The sequence below is a fragment of the Gorilla gorilla genome, chromosome 3 (genome assembly GCF_029281585.2).
Source record: "Gorilla gorilla gorilla isolate KB3781 chromosome 3, NHGRI_mGorGor1-v2.1_pri, whole genome shotgun sequence".
Taxonomy (NCBI): Eukaryota; Metazoa; Chordata; class Mammalia; order Primates; family Hominidae; genus Gorilla; species Gorilla gorilla.
In genome coordinates, this window is record NC_073227.2 from 101,707,778 (window position 1) to 101,730,128 (window position 22,351).

General features: G+C 38.9%; 1 protein-coding gene across 3 annotated transcripts in view; it reads right to left on the minus strand.

Annotated features, from left to right (window-relative positions):
* Positions 1-250: 250 nt before the first annotated feature.
* Positions 251-22,351, minus strand: part of RASGEF1B (RasGEF domain family member 1B) — a 619,996-nt gene continuing 597,895 nt past the window's right edge. For 2 of the 3 annotated variants that reach the window (XM_055384935.2, XM_055384941.2), the window contains exons 8-17: positions 21,576-21,791; positions 21,018-21,092; positions 19,264-19,359; positions 19,047-19,149; positions 15,823-15,902; positions 14,353-14,448; positions 8,485-8,580; positions 7,686-7,809; positions 6,146-6,218; positions 251-1,650 (exon numbers count right to left, since the gene is read on the minus strand). In XM_055384935.2, coding sequence (XP_055240910.1) covers positions 1,626-1,650; positions 6,146-6,218; positions 7,686-7,809; positions 8,485-8,580; positions 14,353-14,448; positions 15,823-15,902; positions 19,047-19,149; positions 19,264-19,359; positions 21,018-21,092; positions 21,576-21,791 — 984 coding nt within the window. In that variant the 3' untranslated portion in view covers positions 251-1,625. The remainder of the gene's footprint in view (positions 1,651-6,145; positions 6,219-7,685; positions 7,810-8,484; positions 8,581-14,352; positions 14,449-15,822; positions 15,903-19,046; positions 19,150-19,263; positions 19,360-21,017; positions 21,093-21,575; positions 21,792-22,351) is intronic. The other variant, XM_063705365.1, reaches the window with a different exon arrangement.

Genomic DNA, 22,351 nt, shown 5'->3' on the forward strand with positions numbered 1-22,351 from the left:
ATGTGGCCTTGTACAAGTTATTATTTCCACCCCTAATAAGTAGAGATGAATCTATGCTAAACACTTAGAAAATGTCTGGCAAATAATACTATCATTCTTTTTTAAAAAATAAATGCCCATGCACAAACTGTTAAGGTAACTTCCTCAGATACATTCTTAGCCAGTCTCTTGAACTGATCCACTGTGATTATAGCCCATGCCCGCCCCCAACAATTCCACCCATAAAAGAAAAGAAAGACGCCACAACTCCTGGCCGCAGAGTGTAAAATATATTGATGGCTGTAAAGGGACAACTTGGGGATATTTTAGGTCTGCTGAGATGATGCACAGCATACATACATGCTCTAGTTTTTGGAACCATGTCATTAAGTTTTCAAATACATCTGTTTTGAACATGGTATTTTGTTTTTTTCATTAGCACGAATTACTACTCTACAGTTTCTTCTAGAGTAAATAAATATAATGGCTGTTTGCAGAGCGACTACAGACTTACTTCGATGTTTAACAAGGTGAACGATTTCACAATTAGATCAACCATTGAGTTAACAGCAAGGTGTTTTTCATCTGTTTTGTTTACTGCTATAGTCGGGGGGGGGGTGGTAACTTTTCCAATTTATTCTTTGTTGACATCTTTAGTTACCAACAGACTCCCAAAAGTAATGAAAAGTCGGTTAAAAAAAATTGTAATTATGCCATGGGTTTTCCCAAGATCCTTAAAGTCAGCTCATTTAAATTTACAAGAGAAAAATAACAGGCATCATGGAAAACTAAGTAACAAAAAGCTACTGAAAAATACATCTGTGGAACACAGTGGTCAGTTGTAAACAGCCCAGAAGAGCAAAAAAAAAAAAAAAAAAAACAAAAAAAAAGTCCTTCTAGCATGTTAAGCAGTCCAATGACAAACTCTGCTTTTTATTTTCTTTCTAGTGGCTATTTTCCTACCACAGTGTTGAGCTTCATTATTATATTAAATAACTTTTATGGGTAAAAAGGAGTTTGCTAACCAGCAGCCAACTCAAAACCTTGTAGGAGGAGGGAGGAGAGAAATTTACAACACAGCACACACTAAGGGGAGACAAAGTCCGCAGTCAGCTTCCAACCAGTCTTACCCCTCTCTGGCAACACTGATTGAGCTAAGGTTTGGGATCTAAACGGGGGGTTTTAGATCCCCTCCCTCCACTACTTTCTTCATTTAAGTTAACAAAAGAAACATGGGCTTCCTCAGAGCCAGCACTCAGCTGGGCAAGTCCCATTAGCAGCAAATGTTCAACCAAATTAAAAAAAACACACACACACAAAAGAAAACTCCATCCAGGTGCAGAGCTGTGATTCACATGGAAATTCCAGGAGATGAATCATGTGCAGAGCCGGGATTTTTAGAGGATTCTTTCTCAAGTGTCTTCAGTGAACATTTCAGTCTCACAAAATCTGAGTCTATCTGTCAGCTGCAGGAAATAAGTTCTCCATCTGGTCTTGAGTGAGCTTGTGTGCTTTGCTGACCGGGGCGCTCCAATGACTGCAGGGTCTTCATGAGTGTTCGTGGTACGAGATGCCAGAAAACAAAGGCCAGCCCCTCCATGATCTGCAGGAAGCAGCAGCAGCAGCAGGCAGGCAGCTCCCATGTGTTAAACTCTGCCTAAGAGGCTTGACCTGAGTAATAAAAACAACACAACCTAAGACAGAATGTAACAGACTACTTGAACTAGGATGAAAATGCCTTGTGTAATACTAATTTTATCTTTCCTGTGTTTTAAGTTTGATTTTACAAAGTTAAACCAAGAAAAAAAAAATTCAAGCTTTTAAGTCCTATTGGCTCTCTGGGAAAACTGCCAGTCACTTAAAAAACAAACAAACATTTATTAATGGAGATGGCAAAAGCTTAAACAGATAAATCTATATCTTGCGTAGGTTTATATTATAACAAAAACAAAAAAAGCAAAGATCATTAATGATAAAGAGCTTTTAGGTATAGGTTATCACAGATGGATTTACTTGGTAGATATAAGCATCTTCACAACACATTCCATGAACACTGGGAGAGTTTAAACAATAGTTGACAATAAGGGTGTCTGCCGTCAGAGGTGTATCTGCCACTGATGAATCTACGTGTCTGCAATGAATGGCTCTAGGGCCACCAAGAAAAGCATCTATGTAAAAATATCTTACTGCCTTCAGAGCTAATGTATAAAAATTTTCAGGTAGGTACAATGATTCCAGAATATAGTCAGCCCTCTCTATCTGTGGGTTTTGCACCTGTGGATTCAATCAACTGCAGATCAAAAATATTTGAAACAAAAAATATTGGTCTGTACTGAATATATACAGACTCTTTTTCTTGCCATCGTTCCCTAAGTAATATGGTATAACAACTATGTATATAGCATTTACATTATATTAGATATTGAAATTAATCTAGAGATGATTTATGGTACAACAACTATTTACATAGCATTTACATTATATTAGGTATTATAAGTCATCTAGAGATGACTTAAAGTATAAGAGAGGATGCATATGGCTATATTCAAGTATTATCTATCTATTTATTATTTTGAGTTTACCCTAACAGATTATGTGTTATTGAATCAGTAAGACTGATGGCCACAAGAAAAGAATATTTCTGAAAACAATAGCAACAGAAAGTTTCATTTTATTATACCAGGGACTAGAGCATCCTCAGATTTTGGTATCTGCAGGAGGTCCTGGAACCAATCCCCCATAAATACCAAGGGATGATTATGGTTAATCTTAGTATCCACTTAATGTATGTATTTTGTAAATTATAATAGCCTGTTTTATTTTGTTTTAACTTCTTCGTGGTTGCTATGCCTTGGCCAACACCTGCGATAACCCAGTACCATTCAATGACACTACAAGAGCATGGGCTGACGAGTAATAGAGAGCAAGACACTGTCCAGAGCTGGGGCAGACATTAGGGGAAGACCCTGTGCTTGCCCTCAAGGGGCTTACATAGCAATAGAGAAAACCACAAACACTACACAAAACCACATGGCTGGTAACGAGAGAGGAAGAGTGCCTCCTGAGTGTATGAGTTCTGGAGAAATTCTTTCTAGGGAAAAACGGGCCAGGGGAGGGGGAGGCATTGGAGCTAGGCCATGAGAACAGACAGGATATGGAAAAGGCAGAGTGTGTGGCTTGAACACCAACACAGATGAGAGCTGTTCTTCAAAGCTCCTTAAAAAACAATTTTAACGTGGAAACTGTCTTTTATACCAAAGAATATAACTTTCATTTCAACCAATTGATATGGGAGTGCTGGGAGGGGAAGAGCACGGTCCCTTTAAATGATATGGAATGGGGAAGGGAAGTGCTGGGTAGAGAAAGGCGGGTCCCTGGCTAGGGCTCAACCTCCACGGACCTAGGTGAGGACAGACATTTCCTGCCCAAATGTTGCATTTCCCAAGACCACCCTGGCCCACCACGCCCCCATCTTGGGCCTATAAAAACCCGAGACCGCCGGCAGACAGACACACAAATAGCTGGACGTGGTGAGGAACACATCTGCTGAAGAAGACGCAAGTGGCGAGTCGTCGAGAGGACATTGAGGGGAGCACACTGGTAGAAGGGCACGCCGGCAGGGCACACCGAAAGATGCCAGCACATAGGACAGACTGGCGGGATGAGGCGGAGTTTGGCAGGGGCAGTCTGAGGAGCGGCTGGTCGTCGAGAGGACACTGAGGGGAGCACGCTGGCAGATGGGCACACCGACAGACGCCAGCACACTGGCAGGCCACTGACTGGCGGGACGAGGCGGAGTTTGGCAGGGGCAGTTGGAGGAGAGCCTGGGCCACTGAGTGGCCCCACTCCAGTGTAAAAACATCTCCCTTTGGGCTCCCCCATAGGCGGAGAGCTACTTCCACTCAATAAAACTTTGCACTCTCACGCCTGTAATCCCAGCACTTTGAGAGGCTGAGGCGGGCGGATCACGAGGTCAGGAGATCGAGACTATTCTGGCTAACATGGTGAAACCCCGTCTCTACTAAAAATACCAAAAATTAGCCGGGCGTGGTGGCCGGCGCCTGTAGTCCCAGCTACTCGGGAGGCTGAGGCAGGGGAATGGCGTGAACCCGGGAGGTGGAGCCTGCAGTGAGCCGAGATCCTCCCACTGCACTCCAGCCTAGGCGACAGAGAGAGACTTCGTCTCAAACAAACAAACAAACAAAAAACTTTGCACTCATTTTCCCAGCCTATGTGCGACCCGATTCTTCCAGTACACCGAGGCAAGAATGCTGAGACACAGAAAGCCCTCTGTCCTTGCCATAAGGTAGAGGGTCTAATTGAGCTGGTTAACGCAAGCCACCTATAGATGGCAAAATAAGGGAGCACCTTGTAATACAGGCCCACTGGGGCTTCAAGAGCTATAAACATTCACCCCTAGACACTGCCGTGGGGTCGGAGCCCCACAGCCTGCCCACTGGTATGCTCCTCTAGAGGTTTGAGCAGCAGGGCACTGAAGAAGGAAGCCACACCACACCCCCATCGCATGCCCTGGGAGGGGCACAAGGGAACTTTTCCCATTTCACAATCAAATGTTAGATATCATATATTATGTGAACAGTACAGACGTGGGAAGACATTATACAGCTCAATCTTTAGCTTTTAAAGTCAAACCTTTGACTTATGAACCTTTCCAATCTAACCACTAGTTAATATGTCATAAAATAAAAAGAACTATAAAATAACTTTGTAGGTAGGTCTGGATTAATTTAAAATGTCTGGAGACCACAGATAATGCAGATACCAGATATCATTTATGTGTAGCCAATCTGCTTACCAATTTTTTAAAAAATCTACAAGAAAAGTAACAAAAGCTAAGCTATACCCAGGGACCCCACCAAACTTACTGTTTTTAAAAATACAGAAAGGAGGGATTAAAAAGGAGACATATGGAAGGCAAAATGTATCAAAAAAGGATAACTAAAAGGGGCAATTCTCAAATCTTTTATCCAGCAAGATACGCACTCTGAGGTTCATGTTTTGCACATGAATAATATTAAATAGCACAGTGAAATATTTTAATACAAACACAGAATACAAAATTTTAATTGAAATGTGCCACTGCCAGGCACAAAATTATATATTTTATATATATATATATAATTAGTCAATGCATTATTAGTCCTGTACATATATATATAGGCATCAGCCCAACAAGCCTGTTATATCCCATGGCTTTAGGCATTGGCCAAACCTTCTTTATGTTTGTGTCTGGGGATACAAGGAACATCTCCAATCCTTCACCAATTACTATGATATCCTAAGGATAAGAATTCCAATGCCTTCATACCTTATCCCTCATCATTGGGAGGTACAAAGAAGGCCTAAGCTTTCCTTTGAAACAAACACAACCACACAAAACCAAGTATACCTTAGATATCCTGGTTCATGAAATCTAGCCTAATATCAAGTATAATGAAGGCTCTCAAATGATTATGGGACCACAAAAATAAGAGAAAATGTGCTTGTAAACCCTAGTACAAAAAGGTATACATTCTGAGTTTCTCAGTAGGACTATAACAATAACAAGTTTGATTATATTATACCCTGGGCTGCTTTTGCCTATTAAAGTATCTCAAATGCTTAAAATACAAATTTAACCCTATTCTAGTTTTCTTCAAACATACTCATAGAATATCAAAAGTTGTAAATCTGAAAAATCTCCAGATTATGTTTAAAGTCCCAACTCTCTCAAAGAGGGGACTGAGATCCACTTGGAAAGTGGCAAACCCAACTTTATAAAGCCTACTAGTACTTCTTTCTTTATCTCAGGTTAAATAAAATTTTAGTGTCAGAAGAACTCTTCAGAAATAAAGTCTGAACTTCTGATATTTTAGACAAAGTCAATGCATTTTTTTTAACATACTATGGTTCAGTTCCTCATTCTATTAAATAATGGGAGAGAAAAAGAACAGTCACTGTATATCTGCCAGTATAAAAAAAAAAAGACAATAAAGCAGAATGATGGTAGTGAGAATTCTGAGCCACAAAGATTTGGTGTACAAGAGATAAAGTGCAGAGGACTTGGAACAGATAGACAGCAGCTTCCTATAGAACTCATGTGGCTTTCTTCAAGGAAAGCCAATTTCCTTCAGACTTGTGCAGCAATGAGAAGAATGAGACGCACCTTAAAGACTTCCATCTGTCTTTCTCTATATGATTTTCAGGTCCTTCACTCTCATAAGAAGCCAAGTAGAGAGCTACAATCAAACAAAAGAAAGTGCATTAACATTAAAGCCTTCTCCTGATATATTATCTACCACCACCCTTGTTCGACTTGAGCCAAACTCCATAGCAAAATACTCTTCAAAATATCAAGTCATGACCAAGAAGCTTCACTGTTTCATGAAGAACACAGAATATCACTTTGCCTCTGACTGACCATCTCAATGAAAACCCAAGGGCTTCTAAGCCAAAAATGCACTTAATTACCTAAGAATGTATAAGGCAAAAAAAAGCTTATAAAATGTAAGCCATATGATGCTGTCATATACTCAGACTTAATGTTCTTTACAAAGAAAGGGGTGGGAGTTCTTTCCTGGTAGCCTGAGTTGTTTTTTCCTTTTTTCTTTTTTTTTAAACTCTTTACTAGGTAAAAAGCCTAGGTAAAAATTTTCTAGGCCAATTTTCCATTCTACTAATATTTTTCTTCCTTTTTAAATCAGAAAGACTCTTCATTTAAAAATTCAAAAGTTTGTTATTAGTCCTCTTTATAGAGATTAAAAACAATCAAATCCCCTCTGGCATAGGTGATATTAATTCAAAATGTTCTCCTGGCTGGGTGTGGTGGCATAATCTCAGCAGTTTGAGAGGCTGTGGGCAGATCATGTGACCCAATAGTTGGAGACCAGCCTGGGCAACACAGCAAAACCCTGTCTCTACAAGAAAAAAAAAAAAGAAAGAAAAAAATTAATCAGGCATGGTGGTGCACGCCTGTACTCCCAGCTATCTGGAAGGCTAAGGTGGGAGGATTGCTTGAGCCCAGGAGGTTGAGGCTGCAGTGAGCTGTGATCGTGCCACTGCGCTCCAGCCTGGGTGACAGAGTGAGTTGCTGTCTTAAAAAAAAAAAAAGTCATTATTGTAAATACTATCAATCTACTATGAGAAACTGTTAATAGATGCTATTAATTCCTGTAATATTAGGATATAACAAATCAATAAAATAAATCTCTAAGTATTTTATGAGCTCACTTCTGATGATTTTTTTCTGTATCTAATCTCTTTTTCTGCTTCAAATTCCCTAATGTTTTAACAGGTCAAAATGTTCCAGTACTTTTTTAAACAGCAGGGGGTAGCAATTTACTGTTTTTGTTATTTTTCTCCAAATTACACTGACTATCAACATACCACAAAACACCTTTTGTCTATTCAAGTAAGCTCAAGCAAGAAAAAGAAAAATTCTTCAATAACCCCATTTGTGCCCATAGCTTTGCAAATCTGGTATCATAAAGAATACTTAAACACAGAAACATGCTGTTTATAGGTGAATATTAAGTGCAAATATTTTAGGGACAAATCATACATTTTCTGTGAAACAGAAAACTCTTAACATGGAACAGATCAGAGGACAGGCCTCATTACTATATGAGTGACCAAGCATTTCTATACTAATTTCCTAAATGAAGGATTTGGGGATGCTAGTGGTAGCTCCTATTGAATGGCCTTACCATCTTCACTGAAGACTGGTACTGTGAGCAGATACTGCAAGATCTTCCGGTCCCTCTCAAATGGACACTCCACTTGTTTCCATGTCATAAATTCACTCACTTGTTTGGCCAGTTCCCAGAATTTCTGGAAGATAAGTAAAAAAAGAATATAAAGGTGATCATAAAAAAATAATTATGAGTTTGGGAGAGGCAATTCCATTTGAAATGATTCCTTCTTATTTTATTAAGGAGACAGGGTTTCACTCTGTCACCAAAGCTAGAATGCAGTGGTGCAATCATAGCTCACTGCAACCTCAAACTCCTGGGCTCGAGCAATCCTTCAGCCTCAGCCTCCCTGCTACTAGCAGGGACTACAGGTGCGAACCACCACGACTAGCTAATATTTTAATTTTTTGCAGAGACAGGGTCTCACTGTTGCCCACGCTGGTTTCAAACTCCTAGCCTCAAGCAATCCTCCCATCTTGGCCTTTTAACAGACTGGTATTACAGGCGTGAGCTACTGCAGCTACTTTCTGGTATTTAATCTTCTGAATTAAATAGTTTTCTTCATTTAATAAAACTCTATTTGTGAGGTAAAAAAATTTTCTCAAGTTCCCTCAAATAGTAATAATCATCATCATAATGGCTCAGCTATTCTCTTCTACTTGGTATTGTTAATTTCTTACAAAATAATATGGAAAGAGATAATTTGTTCTGAAACTGCAGAATTGGCTTTGGCTGCCTGGCCAGGAATGCAGTGCTGGAGAAGCTGCCCCTCTCCTTGTGCTTGGATTTTTGTATCCTACTTTATCACACTCACCTCAAAATTGACATGGCCATTGGGAAGGCGGTTGGCACAACCCTCATTGAGGAAATAAATATCTTTGATTAAGAGACTGAAGAATGGTATCACAATCTAGAGGAAACAAAAGATTCTGGTTTGTCTGGGCAAACAAATATTTAGCCTTTCATAAAAATACATAAGATTAATGAACAACATTAACTTTTGATTACATGAAAGGCCACAAAGAATTAAGGTACAGTGTTTTGTTTCTTACACAACAGCAATTTCTTCCCTTACATAATTTTGCTTATACTACAACTGCTATAACCAAAGCACAGCAAGGACAAGTAGCAATGGGAAGTGAATAGGTTAGTACTTTTATTACAATTTTCCTATTTTTCTCATTGCAGTAGTATGCAATAAAATCTGAAAACTCTAGCTATTATGAAAGAAAAAATACCTAAAAGAACTCTTGCCTTTCATTTAGCAACCCCTCAGCAAAATGTTAATAGAATACCTATCATTGCAGGCACCAATTTATTTTTTATTTTTATTTTTTGAGATGGAGTCTCGCTCTGTCACCCAGGCCGGAGTGCAGTAGCGTGATCTCTGCTCACTGCAAGCTCCGCCTTCCCAGTTCATGCCATTCTCCTGCCTCAGCCTCCCGAGTAGCTGGGACTACAGGCACTCACCATCATGCCCGGCTAATTTTTTTTTTTTTTTTTGTATTTTTTAGTAGAGACAGGGTTTCACCGTGTTAGCCAGGATGGTCTCGATCTCCTGACCTTGTGATCCGCCCGCCTTGGCCTCCCAAAGTGCTGGGATTACAGGCGTGAGCCACCGCGCCCGGCCTTTTTTTTTTTTTTTTTTTTTTTTTAAGAGACAGGTCTTGCTCTGTCACCCTGGCTGGAGTACGGTGGTGCAATCATGGCTTACTGCAGCCTTGAACTCCTAGGCTCAAAGCAATCCTGTAGCCTCACCCTCCTATACCTGGGACTACAGGCACGTGCCACCACACCCAGTTAATTTTTAAAAATTTTGTGTAGAGATGGAGTCTCACTATGTTGCCCAGGCTAGTCTCCTACTCATGGGGGTCAAGCAATCCTCTTATCTCAGCCTCCCAAAGTGCCCAGATTACAGGCATGAGCCACCAAGCCCAGCCATGTACCAAGATTTTAAGATGCATGACCCATCTCCCTGCTAGAAGCTGTACTCCTTATTATTTAGACATCTACATTTAAGATAAACTTTTTTTTTAGATAAACATTTTATTTCTTCTTGAAGACATTCCTCAAGATAATGTGAGAGTTCGTTTTAGAATAGTTGCTACAAACTTTCTATTGTAAACCTAGCCTGTGTATGACGAACAAGTTAGCACCTGCTCTCATAGGAAATCACCTAAGTACCTTGCATAATATGTTTTGAGACAAATATGCCCCAGGTGAAGGAGGAAATATGAATGTATAAATTAAAATTAATAGCTGTTTAAAAACAATAAACCTTTAAAAATACCTTCCCATCTGAATTCTTTGGCTTGATGAGGTGGTATTTAATTAATTAACCTAAAGCAATAATCTCTCAGTAAGTACCCCAAATCATACTAAACCTACAAGAAACAGAGAAAAAGGCTCACATACAGTAATTTCCATTTTCTCTCAAATGTCAACATATTTTTAAAGATCCTAAATTTCCTACAATGTAAAAAATCCACTAAACACTGATCATGGGCCTATCTTGTTTCCCCAAAGTCAGATCTTTGAAGTTCCCTAAGCTTATGACTCAGGTGGTACTTCTATATTGAGTGAACAGAAAACATACCTTTGGGTTCACACACAAAAATATTAAGTATCAATTCCCTTCTAAGGAAAAATTCAGATTTTCACCAAAGTCATTTAAAAAACAAGTTTTGATTATTTTTGTTTCATTGATTTCTGAAAATAACCAAAATGAATCTTCTGTTTTGACCTCTTTTGACATCTCACCTAAATATACTTTTAATCATTTGTTATTATCTCTGACAGTCTCTAAAGCCAAATTAGTAAAGATCTCATTACCTTTCCTTCTAATGTGATTAGCTATTTTCCATTATGTTAGAACTAAACAGCATAGTAACAATAGTAAAAGTACAACTGAACCTTGCTTCTTTGAAAGACTATTTGTGAATGGGAATGCTGGACTTTGGATGCTGCCAGACAACAGCAAAAAATTTCGCTTCAGAATTTCCTGGTGGTATAAGCTAGGAGTTGGCAAACTGTGGCCCTCAGGCCTCTTTTTTATGACCTAGGAGTCACACATTTTACATTTGTTAAGTAGCTAAAAAATCCAAAAATAATAATATTTCAAGATGCATGAAAATTATATGAAATTCAAATGACAGTGGCCATTGAGTTTTACTGGAAGACAGCCATATTCATTCATCTTCATACTGTCTTCTGTGCTACTGTGTCTAAGGTGAATATGCACTTAGAGGATAATAAGGATACATCATCATAAGACAGCCCCAGGGAAATAAGAATAAAATTATAATCAAGATGTAATATTTGTATATTGTAGCAGCTTTTAAACAAGAACTTTATTTTTGTGCTCTATTCTTTGGTGCTGAGCTGTGAGATTCATGCAGTGCTGATTATTTACTGTTTCTTATTGATATTTAAACTTCTCATAAATTCACACCAGGTGCCTATAGCTGGATTATAAATTCTAGATGGCAGAGGCTATTAGCTTACATGATTTTTGCATTCAGGGGTGCCTGCAAGATGCTCCACTATTGACTGTCTCAATCACTCTTTCATAGAAATAGAAATAATCTTACTTAGGATATTTTACTGCTCTGTTCCTTATGCCTGTATGCAAGAAAGAAGCCTTGCAGGCTTCAACTTCTCATTTATTCATGGATAATTCCCTTCAGATCTGTAGCCCCTATACAAATCTAATATAGTGAAAATCAGATTATAAGGACTTCAGATTTCCATGAGCTAAGTGAATGTACACATTATTAGTAGGAGAAAGCAAAAGTTCATTTTCCTGAAGGTCTTGTCAATGATGTTTTTAGAACTTCTCAGGTAATAATATTTTCGAGTTTCCTTTCAAAATATTCTTAATTCAGAGACCCAGCAACTACACCATAAGGGTTTTGCCAGTTCCACACCTAGAAATGAATGCTGATAAATAGGACCAAGTAAGTTCACAGGAGCAGAATTGGAATGGCAAGAGGATTTAAAGCCATGTAATCATATGAGAAATGGTTAAAAACCTGGAGACACAGGTACCTACAGAAACAAAAAAAACAAACAAACAGCTATTTAAAGAATATTTAAGGGCTGCTGTGTGGAAGACACATTTGGTTTGTTCTCTATTAGGTACCTAGAGATGTGCCACTCTGACCACACAAACTTGAGATTTAAAAGGATACAAAAGATTCACCATATTGGTCAGGCTGGTCTCGAACTCCTGACCTCAGGTGATCCACCCGCCTCAGCCTCCCAAAGTGCTGGGATTACAGGCGTGGGCCACCACGCCCAGCCAAGAATCCCAATTTTCTTGAATAAAAGGTGGATTTAACTAGAAATGCTTTCACTCTTAGCCTTCGAGCCTAACTGTAAAAAGAGATGGCATTTTTTTAAATGGCTGTGATTTTTTTGTTTAAATTTTAAGTTCTGGGATACGTGTGCACAACGTGCAGGTTTCTTACATAGGTATACATGTGTCATGGTGGTTTGCTGCACCTATCAACCCGTCATCTAGGTTTTAAGCCCTGCATGCATTAGGTATTTGTCCTAATGCTCTCCTTCCCCTTGCCCCCCCAGCCCCCTACTGGCCCAAGTTATGTGTTGTCCCCTCCCTGTGTCCATGTGTTCTCATTGTTCAACTCCCACTTACGAGTGAGAACATGCAGTGTTTGGTTTTCTGTTCCTGTGTTAGTTTGCTGAGGATGATGGCTTCTAGCTTCATCTATGTCCCCACAAAGGACATGATCTCATTCCTTTTTATGGCTGCATAGTATTCCATGGTGTATATGTACCATATTTTCTTTATCCAGTCTATCATTGATGGGCATTTGGGTTGGAACCAACCCAAATGTTCCATGCCTTTGCTATTGTAAATACTGCTGCAGTAAACATATGTGTGCATGTGTCTTTACAGCAGAATGATTTATATTCCTTTGGGTATATACCCAGTAATGGGATTGCTGGGTCAAATGGTATTTCTGGTTCTAGATCCTTGACGAATTGCCACACTGTCTTCCATAATTATGTAAATTATGTTGAACTAATTTACTTTTCCAACAACAGTGTAAAAGTGTTCCTATTTCTCCACAGCCTTGCCAGCATCTATTGTTTCTTGACTTTTTAATAATTGAATGGCTGTGATTTCATTTGTTTTATGAATTACAGAGTACAATTTATATGTTCACACAGAACCTGTTTAAAGCAAAACAAAACTAAAGCAGACATAATTTATTAAATGATGTGAAGGGTAAATACTTGGGACTTTTTGTAGAAAAAAACTTAGAATTCCACAACTGAGATATTTTGGAGGGATTGCACTTCAGAATTTCTTTGGCCAACAATGCAGCTCCCTACTCACAGATATGACTCCACAGCCTCCTCCCTGGGGCAGAGCCCACCAAGCCCTCACTGAAGCCCATGCAGAGAGAACCTTGCCTGCCCTGCAACACAGAGAAGGTGAATGAGGCCACATACAGCCCCTTCAGTGGGCTTACTCTTCAGTGTACTGCAATCCTCCCACATGTGCTCACTGTTTGAAGCTTAAAAGCCCTCATATTAGATTTTTTTCTCAATCTAATCACAAGAGTACTGGGATTGAGCAAGAAAAACTTCAAAGCTGGCAAACTCTGTCAGGCTACAGTAAGACTGTCATCTCTGCTTCATACCCCCTCTGATCTTATAAGTTTCTTTATTTAAATAAAAAATTTGAAGTATTTACAATATCCCTCAAACACTGTTAGAACTGATATTTCAGATCTGATTGAGAACCAAGTTAGCATTTATTAAAGGTGGGGTTTTGTGTTTATTTTTATTTCAGATCATTGAGGCTGAAGCTTTTTCAGGGGACGTGATTGGGAAGCCATGAAATGTTTTTTACCTCGTTTTCTTTTATTTGTGGAAGATACAGTTTAAGTTAAAAGATAGATGGAATCTAAACCGAAAATAACCTCCATCAAGCAACCTTCATTAACCCAGTTACCATAACTAAGTATTCACTTCTCAAATAACATGACTGCCAAATGTTGAAACAGCCTATCCTTCCTCTGTAAAGAAATATGACACCAAAATGTGCCAAGAAAGGACCCTCAGAATCAAGAATATGGTAGATGCAGGATGGTACTAACTTGTTTTAAGAGTAGGGTAGAGTGAGAAAGGACCATTAATTTCTCAGACATTACCCCTGTACTTTTTCTGCTACCCCCATAATCCAATTAGTAACAGCATGCCTAATGCTATAGCAACTAACCCACTTTCTGAAAATAAATGACTTAACCATGGGAGGTAAGCTAATTCTTTTAAGAGAAAAGGTTATATTAAGTCGGCTACCTTGTGCAGAGCTTAAATGTCTATTTTCCATTAAACCATTAAACTAAACTACTCTCTAATGCTATTAGTCATCTTAACATATGACTTAATGTATTGCTTGAAACACAATTAAGAGGCACTACAGAGTAATTATTTAAGTAATGTAATAGTAACACAGCAATATCCAGTCTAACAAACTTTCTGGTAGCATTCTCCTTCTCTGTGTGTCAAGTGGTATCATTTCTAGAGTACACATGTCTCTCTCTTAAATCTTAACAAGTAGAAAAACTTCAGTGTAGTAGTTCACATAGCATTTCAGCATAAAACACAGCAACTCTACCATAAGAAAGATACTACGTTAAGTGCATACCTTTTCTCTACTACTATGAGCAGTTAAAGACCTTTGTGCTGCCCCACGAAGAGCTGTTCGATAATTATAGAAATTGCTTGAAGGGTCCATCTGATGCTATAGATAAAAGAGAGAAGAATATTAACTATTTATTTATTGTAAACTTCTGTAGGAAGTTTACAAGATCACATATTTAGCTATATACAAAATTCAAAATAAGTTAGGAAACTCAGTAGGAATATGATTTATCCTTCTCATACACACAAATGCACATGACACAAGTGTTTTCTTTCCTGAGATTTGGTGTAATTATGCGAGCTGGTGTCAGCTTCAATAATGTTAAACCTAAACCACATTCTTTCTAGGCTAATTGTTGAGCTTAGATGTAAAACTAATAAGAGTCAAACACCAGCATCAGAAAAATTTCCTGTTTGCATCTGAAGGTCAATGGGCCCGTTGATGGTTAGCCATGTATAGTGATCCAACACTTTGTAGTGACAAATCATGCACAAATAATTGAAGCATATCATTTTGCAAGAAGGAAAATAAATGTATTAGGTTGTATGAATAGATCATAACATTATATATATAATGGTAATTTCCAATTTGGGAGAAAACTTGGGAGAGAACACTTTCTTATTGTCTCCAAAGATAGTAATTCAAAGCACTGATATACCAAGGTAGTGCTGAGATGAATATGATTCAAATACACATACTCTTGCACGGGATTTTTTTTTTTTTTTTTTTTTTTTTTGATACAGGGTCTCACTTTGCCACCCAGGCTGTAGTGCAGTGGTGTGATCTTGGCTCACTACAGCTCCCACCTTCCAGGCTCAATCAATCCTCCTGCCTCAGCCCTGCAAGTAGCTGGGACTACAGGCATGTGCCACCACACCTGGCTAATTTTTTGTATTTTTCATAGAGGTGGGGTTTCGCCATGTTGCCCAGGGTGGTCTTGAACTCCTGGGTTCAGGTGATCCTCCTGCCTCAGCCTCCCAAAGTGTTAGGATTACAGGCGTGAGCCACTGCGCCTGGCCCATAATTCTTACTATCCTCAGAATTGTATGGGAAGGGCTTTTTCACAGGTCAGCTAAATTTGTTGAAAGGATGATGAACAAATGTTACTGTAGGGATGGGGAACCCTTCCCCTGAGACACTGAAGATAAATGAAGCTAATAGGCTCACAGTGAAGTAAAACTCTCAACTGCTCAGTACCAAAATTCCATTCTGACATATAAGGTGATGTGACTGACAGGTCACTATTTCCCCAGTCAATTAATCCCAGAATGGACATCTCTACCTATAAAGCAACCAGTACATAACCTGATTTATTTTCCCCTCCAATTCTACCCACTTTCCTTTCCCTGGGTCTGTAAAGATAGATGGGCTTTTTCCTCTGTCGTAGTCTGATGGAGAGGCAAGACCACATAAAGGAATTCCACTTTCCAGGTGTAAAGTGTTACTTAACAGCAAAACATCAGCTTCACATACCTCAAGAATGTCAAATTTTGCAGTCTTCACTTTGGCCCAAGTTTTTTTTAGTCGAGAGACTGGGCTCATATTCATACCAGCTTCCCATTTGAAATGGAGGGGGAGAAAAAAGGAAAATTGAAAGAGAGAAATAAGAAAAACCATAAACACATACTTCTAAAATACATTCATTACTAAGTGAGAATTCTAAAATTAGTAAGTAACAAACTCCAATTTTATAACTTTTTTTTTTGCAAATTCTGAGTCGAGAAACAGCATAAATGCTATCACTGACTCTGTGCAGAGGTGAACACATTTTCTCTATGAAGGGAAAGAGAGTAAGCATTTTAGGCTTGCAGTCAATATGGTCTGTGTCATCACTACAAGACACTATCACTGTCATGCAAAAACAGCCACCATCCAGTTATGTAGATAACTACATAAACAAATGGTTATGGTTGTGTTCCAGTAAAACTTTGTTTATGTACACTGAAATCTGAATTTATATTACAGTCACGTTAGAAATGTTAGTATTATTATTTTCATTTTTTTCAATCATTTAAAAAGATAAACACCATTCTTAGCTCACTGGTCATAAAGAAACCAGTGACGGACCATATTTGACCCACGGGTCATAGTTTGCTGACCTTTGACCTAGAAACTAATGTGTCAACCACGCTTTGCATGTACTATCTCATACATCCCCTCAACATTCTTAAAAGAATATGCTAAAGTTCCAGGGAGTAAGAAATTTTCCCAAGGATATCCAGTTAACAAGTAACAGAGATGGAAGCTCACACAGAGCTAACACCATAACCCACACTCATTCCAACAAGCCCTGCTGCCTCTCCTGAATGATACTTTACGTACTATAACTATTCAGAAAAATATTACAGTGGCTGTTGTACAGAAAAGGAACCCACGCTAGCCTAAATGAGTACATATATTAATTCCATGCCACCAACACTCATATTTTAAGGACCAGAAGTGGGAGATTGCTTCCTAACTGAGGTACAATTTACATACAAAAAATACACAGATCTTAAACACATAATTAGATGAATTTTGACTAATGTGTAAGTCCATGTATTACCACTCCAATCAAGATATAGTAGCACATTTCATGACCCCAGAAAGCTCCTTTGGACCCTCTTTGGTCACCTCCCCACCACCACAGAAATCAGAACAGTGGCTGCCTAAAACCAGAGATTTGTTTTGTCTGTCCTAGAACTTCATATCAATGAAATCATACTGTATCTACTCTTGTGTCTGTCTTATTTTGCACAACATAATGATTCTAAAATTAATCCATGTTACTTATATGTATCAATTGTTCATTTTTATTGCCAAACAGTATTTCATTGTATTAACATGCCACAATTTATTTAGCCATTCATTTGTAAATGGGCATTTGGATTGTTTCCAGTCTTGGGCAATTATGAATAAAGCTGTGTTCTTTTACAAATCTTTCTGTGGACATGTGTTGGCATTTTCATGGAGTAAATATGTAGGTGTGTGCAATCTCTGCATTGCAGGGTAGAAATATGTTTAACCTTATAAGAAATTGCTGAACAGTTTTCCAAAGTAGTAGTACCATTTTATACTCCTGCCAATAATGTACAATAAGAGCCCCACTTGTTCCACATCTTCAACACTATTTGATGTAACCAGTTTTTAAAATTCCAGTCATTCTAGTGTATGCAATGGTATTAATATTTTGCTGCAATTTAACTTGTATTTCTCTGATGACTAATGATGTGGAACACCATTTCAGATACTCGTTAGCCATTAATATACAGTATCCTCTCGCATGACATATCTGTTTCAGTCTTTTGGCCTTTTTTTTTACTGGGTTATTTGTCTTTTTATTGATTTGTAGGGTTCTTTATAGATTCTGGATACAAGTTATTTGTCAGCTCTATGTATTACATACATTTTCTCCGATGCTACGGCTTGCCTTGACATTTTCTTACTAGTAGAAGAGGGAAATTAAGTAATCTATTATCTAGACTGTGGGCCTTTCAGTCCCTGATTCAGATAATCTTTCTGTCTGCTATTTTCACGGAGTTAGTCAGAAAAATAATAAGCTGAGACTTGGCCAGTATTTTTATGGGGGGAGAGAAAGAGGAAATGATATGTAAACAAAATGGAAAAATAAATTGGTGGAAGGGAGAATTTATTAGATTAAGATTCTTGAATTAAATTTGGTAGACTCTCTAGCTTCAAACTGATCCTTCGAAAAGACCTCAACTCTCTTCTTCTTCTTCCTTTTTTTTAGACGGAGTCTCGCTCTGTCGCCAGGCTAGAATGCAGTGGCATGATTTCAGCTCACTGCAACCTCTGACTCCTTGGTTCAAGCGATTCTCTTGCCTCAGCCTCCTGAGTGGCTGGGATTACAGGCATGTGCCACCATGCCCAGCTAATTTTTGTATTTTTAGTAGATACAGGGTTTCACCATGTTGGCCAGGGTGGTCTCGATCTCCTGACTTTGTGATCCGCCCGCCTTGCCTCCCAATGTGCTGGGATTACAGGCGTGAGCCACTGTGCCCAGCCTATTCTTTTATTCAAATGTTTATTGAGCACCTACAAATTTATAAGATGGTCATATAATTGATCATACAAACTAGGACACTTTTTAATGAAAGAGCTATTATCAAAAGCTATTATCAATAATTAAGGCAAGACAACAAGTATAAATTGGAACAACCAAGACATATTGTTACCATACATATTTATAGAATGAAAGGAAAGAAACATGGTCTCTGATGTTAAAACCTCCATGATATAGAGGAGTGAGTTTGTATACTAGAGTAATAAGGTCTGTGGGTGATAAGTACTAGAAGCCCGAACAGTTAGAAAAGGTACCAGTTTCTTAGGCCACTCTCTTGTCCAAGGAATCAGATAATTTATTCTTGGATCATTATTTCTATAATACTTGATATGCGAGCTGCCAAAATACTTTTTAAAACTTTTTACGTAGACAAATATCTTATGTATAAGCCTTTGTAGATGAATATTTAGCTAAGGTTAACTTAAAACATTCCAACAATTCTTGCATACTTAAGAAAGATTACACACATACTTGCACTCATTTGGCTATTTAAAGCATTTTGGGCATTCTCAAATAACTCTGGATTAAAAAATACAGTCTGTACTAACAAAACCATGCTATTTGCACATTTTCTGTGGGTCATTTTACAGGATTCGTAAACATAAACGACATGTATCCTCCACAAAATACTCACAGATTATCGCCATCAAGGAGTTGAAGTTGCCAATGTTAAAACACTCCCGAGCTACGTCAATGAAATACTCAATCATTCTTGCTCGGTGTTTTTTCTTAACAGGCTACACAGTGAAAGACAATAGAGGGCAGTTATCCAGTATGAAGGCCCAACAGTTCTAAAATCAGTATGAAAAAATAATGTTGAGAACTAGGAGACAGAAAATTCATTTCCTCACCATACAGATTTCCGTAGCAACCAAGTAGCTGAGGCGATTAAACCATTCCACGTAAGCTTCTAAGTTTCGTGTTTTCTTCCGTTCACTGTAGCAACTCTTTAGAGAAAACAAAGCAAACAGATGAGTTAGAGAAAAAAAACAATGTAGTGGACTCTCATTTTGTGAAATACGAGTCTTTATTCTCAGTTTATGGATTAGGAAAGCTTTTTAGAACAACAGAAAGAGAGAGAGAAAAACAACCACTGGCATTCTTGATTATCCTTACAGAAATATCAAAGTCCTTTAGGATAGTCCAGTGAAACACTTGAGGCCTAGAAATGTACTCTGATGCATTTATAAAAGTGTCCTTAGGCCGGGCGTGGTGGCTCACACCTGTAATCCCAACACTTTGGGAGGCTGAGGTGGGTGGATCACCAGAGGTCAGGAGTTCGAGATCCCGGCTAACACGGTGAAACCCCGTCTCTACTAAATATACAAAAAATTAGCTGGGCATGGTGGCACGTGCCTGTAATCCCAGCTACTTGGGAGGCTGAAGCAGGAGAATCGCTTGAACCCGGGAGGAGGTTGTAGTGAACCGGGATCGTGCCACTGCACTCTAGCGTGGGTGGCAGAGTGAGATTCGGCCTCCAAAGAAAAAGTGTCCCTACCCCTCTTCCCAAGATACTAAGTTAGTCTGGATTGTATCTTCAGAAACACAATTCAGAGGAAGAATTCTGGCTGCATTCCAAAACAATCCCGACTCAGATAGAGTGCAAATACCAACTGCTATAATCGATACAGCAAAAAATGGCTAAGAGTACAGAGGAGTAGAACACTTTCTCTTAAAATTAAGCATAGGACCAAATTTTAGAACATAATGTTGCAACAAACTAAGTATCTCCCAAGTAGATAAACAGAAGTCTACACCATCATGGTCTTTAGTACGGTGAGTAACACATTGTTCAAAGGCAAAAAAGTTAATCTCATCTTGAAGTTCAAGGCCAGCTTGAAGAGGCTAATTACACCCCTCTTTCCTTCCTTCCAAAAGAAAGAGACAAAGAGTCCACTAGCCTTCTACTGCAAAACAAATTCTTCACTTCCTGTATTAGGAGACACTATTCTAAGGCCGGAAAGCAGCTGTTGCCCCCACTCTCACAAGGGGGCTTTCAGCAGTGTGTGTTGTAGTCTTTGCCTAACAATTCAAAATGCTTCCAGGTCACTGGGAGATAAAAAATTTTCTTATATGTGTACACTGATTTGACAGTCCCTGCCCAGCATTATTTTCTTTAATAGTGGGCTGCACCTAGGCAATAAACCTCTCATGAGAGATTCACCTTAAAACAAGAGGCAAAGCAGTCAAGCCCCTTGCTTAGCAAGCTGGATGTGCATCCTGTCTTTCCTGTCCCTGCTATTGTTGAATTATGGGCAGAACCTTCTCTCTTAGCAGATTCTTAATCTGCTAAAACCATTACGCTTTCGTCTCCTATTTTCATCACCACAAATGCCTGCATCTACTTGCTGTAAAGGTCTTACTAAATTTCCCAATAAGGAGGAAGAAAAGGCTACAAGTTAGTGATGGGGCAATATTATAAAGGAGCTTGGAGACCTCGCTCAAGAAAACTGCCATGAATCAGACGTGGCTGATGGAAAAAAAAAATTCTGATTTTAAAATCTACAACAGAATATAGTTCTAACTTCCGTCCTTTATACCCACTATCATAGACTGATAAATTCCATTTTTGGTTTCAGTGCTGACCTTTGGGTAGACTGATTACCTTGTCATTATCCAAAGGGTCCTTCTGCACGAACGCCTGAACAAATTCTTCTGGCCCAATATAATTGAGCCTCTCCTGAAACACAAACCCAGAAGGTCAATAGTATTAAAGAAAATGAAAAGAAATGGACTGTCAACTCCCTCTATGACTATTGGCACCACCCCCCATTTTTTAATGAAGATTATAAAATAAGCCTTTAGCCCTAAATAATTTCATCATCTTCAAGGTCTGTGCGGAGGCTGCTTGGGTCAATGTTCCACAAGATAGTGAAAGGCTGAGCAGGTTTTGGAAAAACTGATTAGAGGCGGAAGGTGAGGAAGGTCAATAAACTCTTTGTTCTTCAGCCTTGCTTAGTATTTATTTACAAGTGAATCCCCAGAATATCAGAAGCATTCATATTCAAATCCATAAACAAAGTATGTTTCAGCTATCTCAGATGATTTCCCACTTGGATTATTCTGACCTCTCCTGTGACATTACCACTGACAAATATATTGTCTGGTTGCCAAAGCAAAGCAAATCTGTGGTTGTAAAGGGCAAAGATGATAACGGCCTTACCAGCTCTATATGAGTCAGCTGCTGGGCCAACGTGTAAGGGTCGTTGCAGACAGTAATGATATCCCTTTGTATAGACTGTGGCTTGGTCTTGAGAACTGTGAGCCGATCTGTGGATGTGGAGCTGATTTTTGCCAGGACTTCTTCGTACTGGCTGAGCGCAGCAAGCTTGCGGATCAGACACTGCATCATTTGCTGGACATTCTTTCTGTATGTCTGCTAGGGAATAAGCAAAGAATTACATCCGTACTCTGCATGTCTGGTTTTGCCACTGTGCAAACTCAGAGACTGTGTCCTCAAATGATTTTACCTGGACATTGGAGAATAAACTTGGTTAAGGGCAGTTACGGGAAGATTCAGCTAGCTCTAACAGTTTGAGACACATGCATAAGTCATTTTCAAACCTGTAAGGTTTAGTTCTTCTTTGGGGTTGCGACTGAGAGTACAGTTCAGGTTGGGCCATGAAAACACTCCAGTGACAATTTAGATTACATCTTGAGAGAATCCAGTATAATGAGTACTAAGTATAACAACTGAATGTCCTCTGTTCCAGCAAAGAAATGTACCTACCAGTTTACTTCTGGTGGGTTGAAATACATTGATCGCAAGCCAATGCATCCTTTTCCTAACGCTTTTTCTTTAGGGCCACCTTCTTGATTTCTCTAGTCCTATCAATCTCATCAGTCTGGCTACCTAACAGAAATATACCATTGCTTCCCACTCACCCCCTCGAACCACCTTCTTTTTTTTGTTTTGTTTTGTTTTCTTTGAGATGGAGT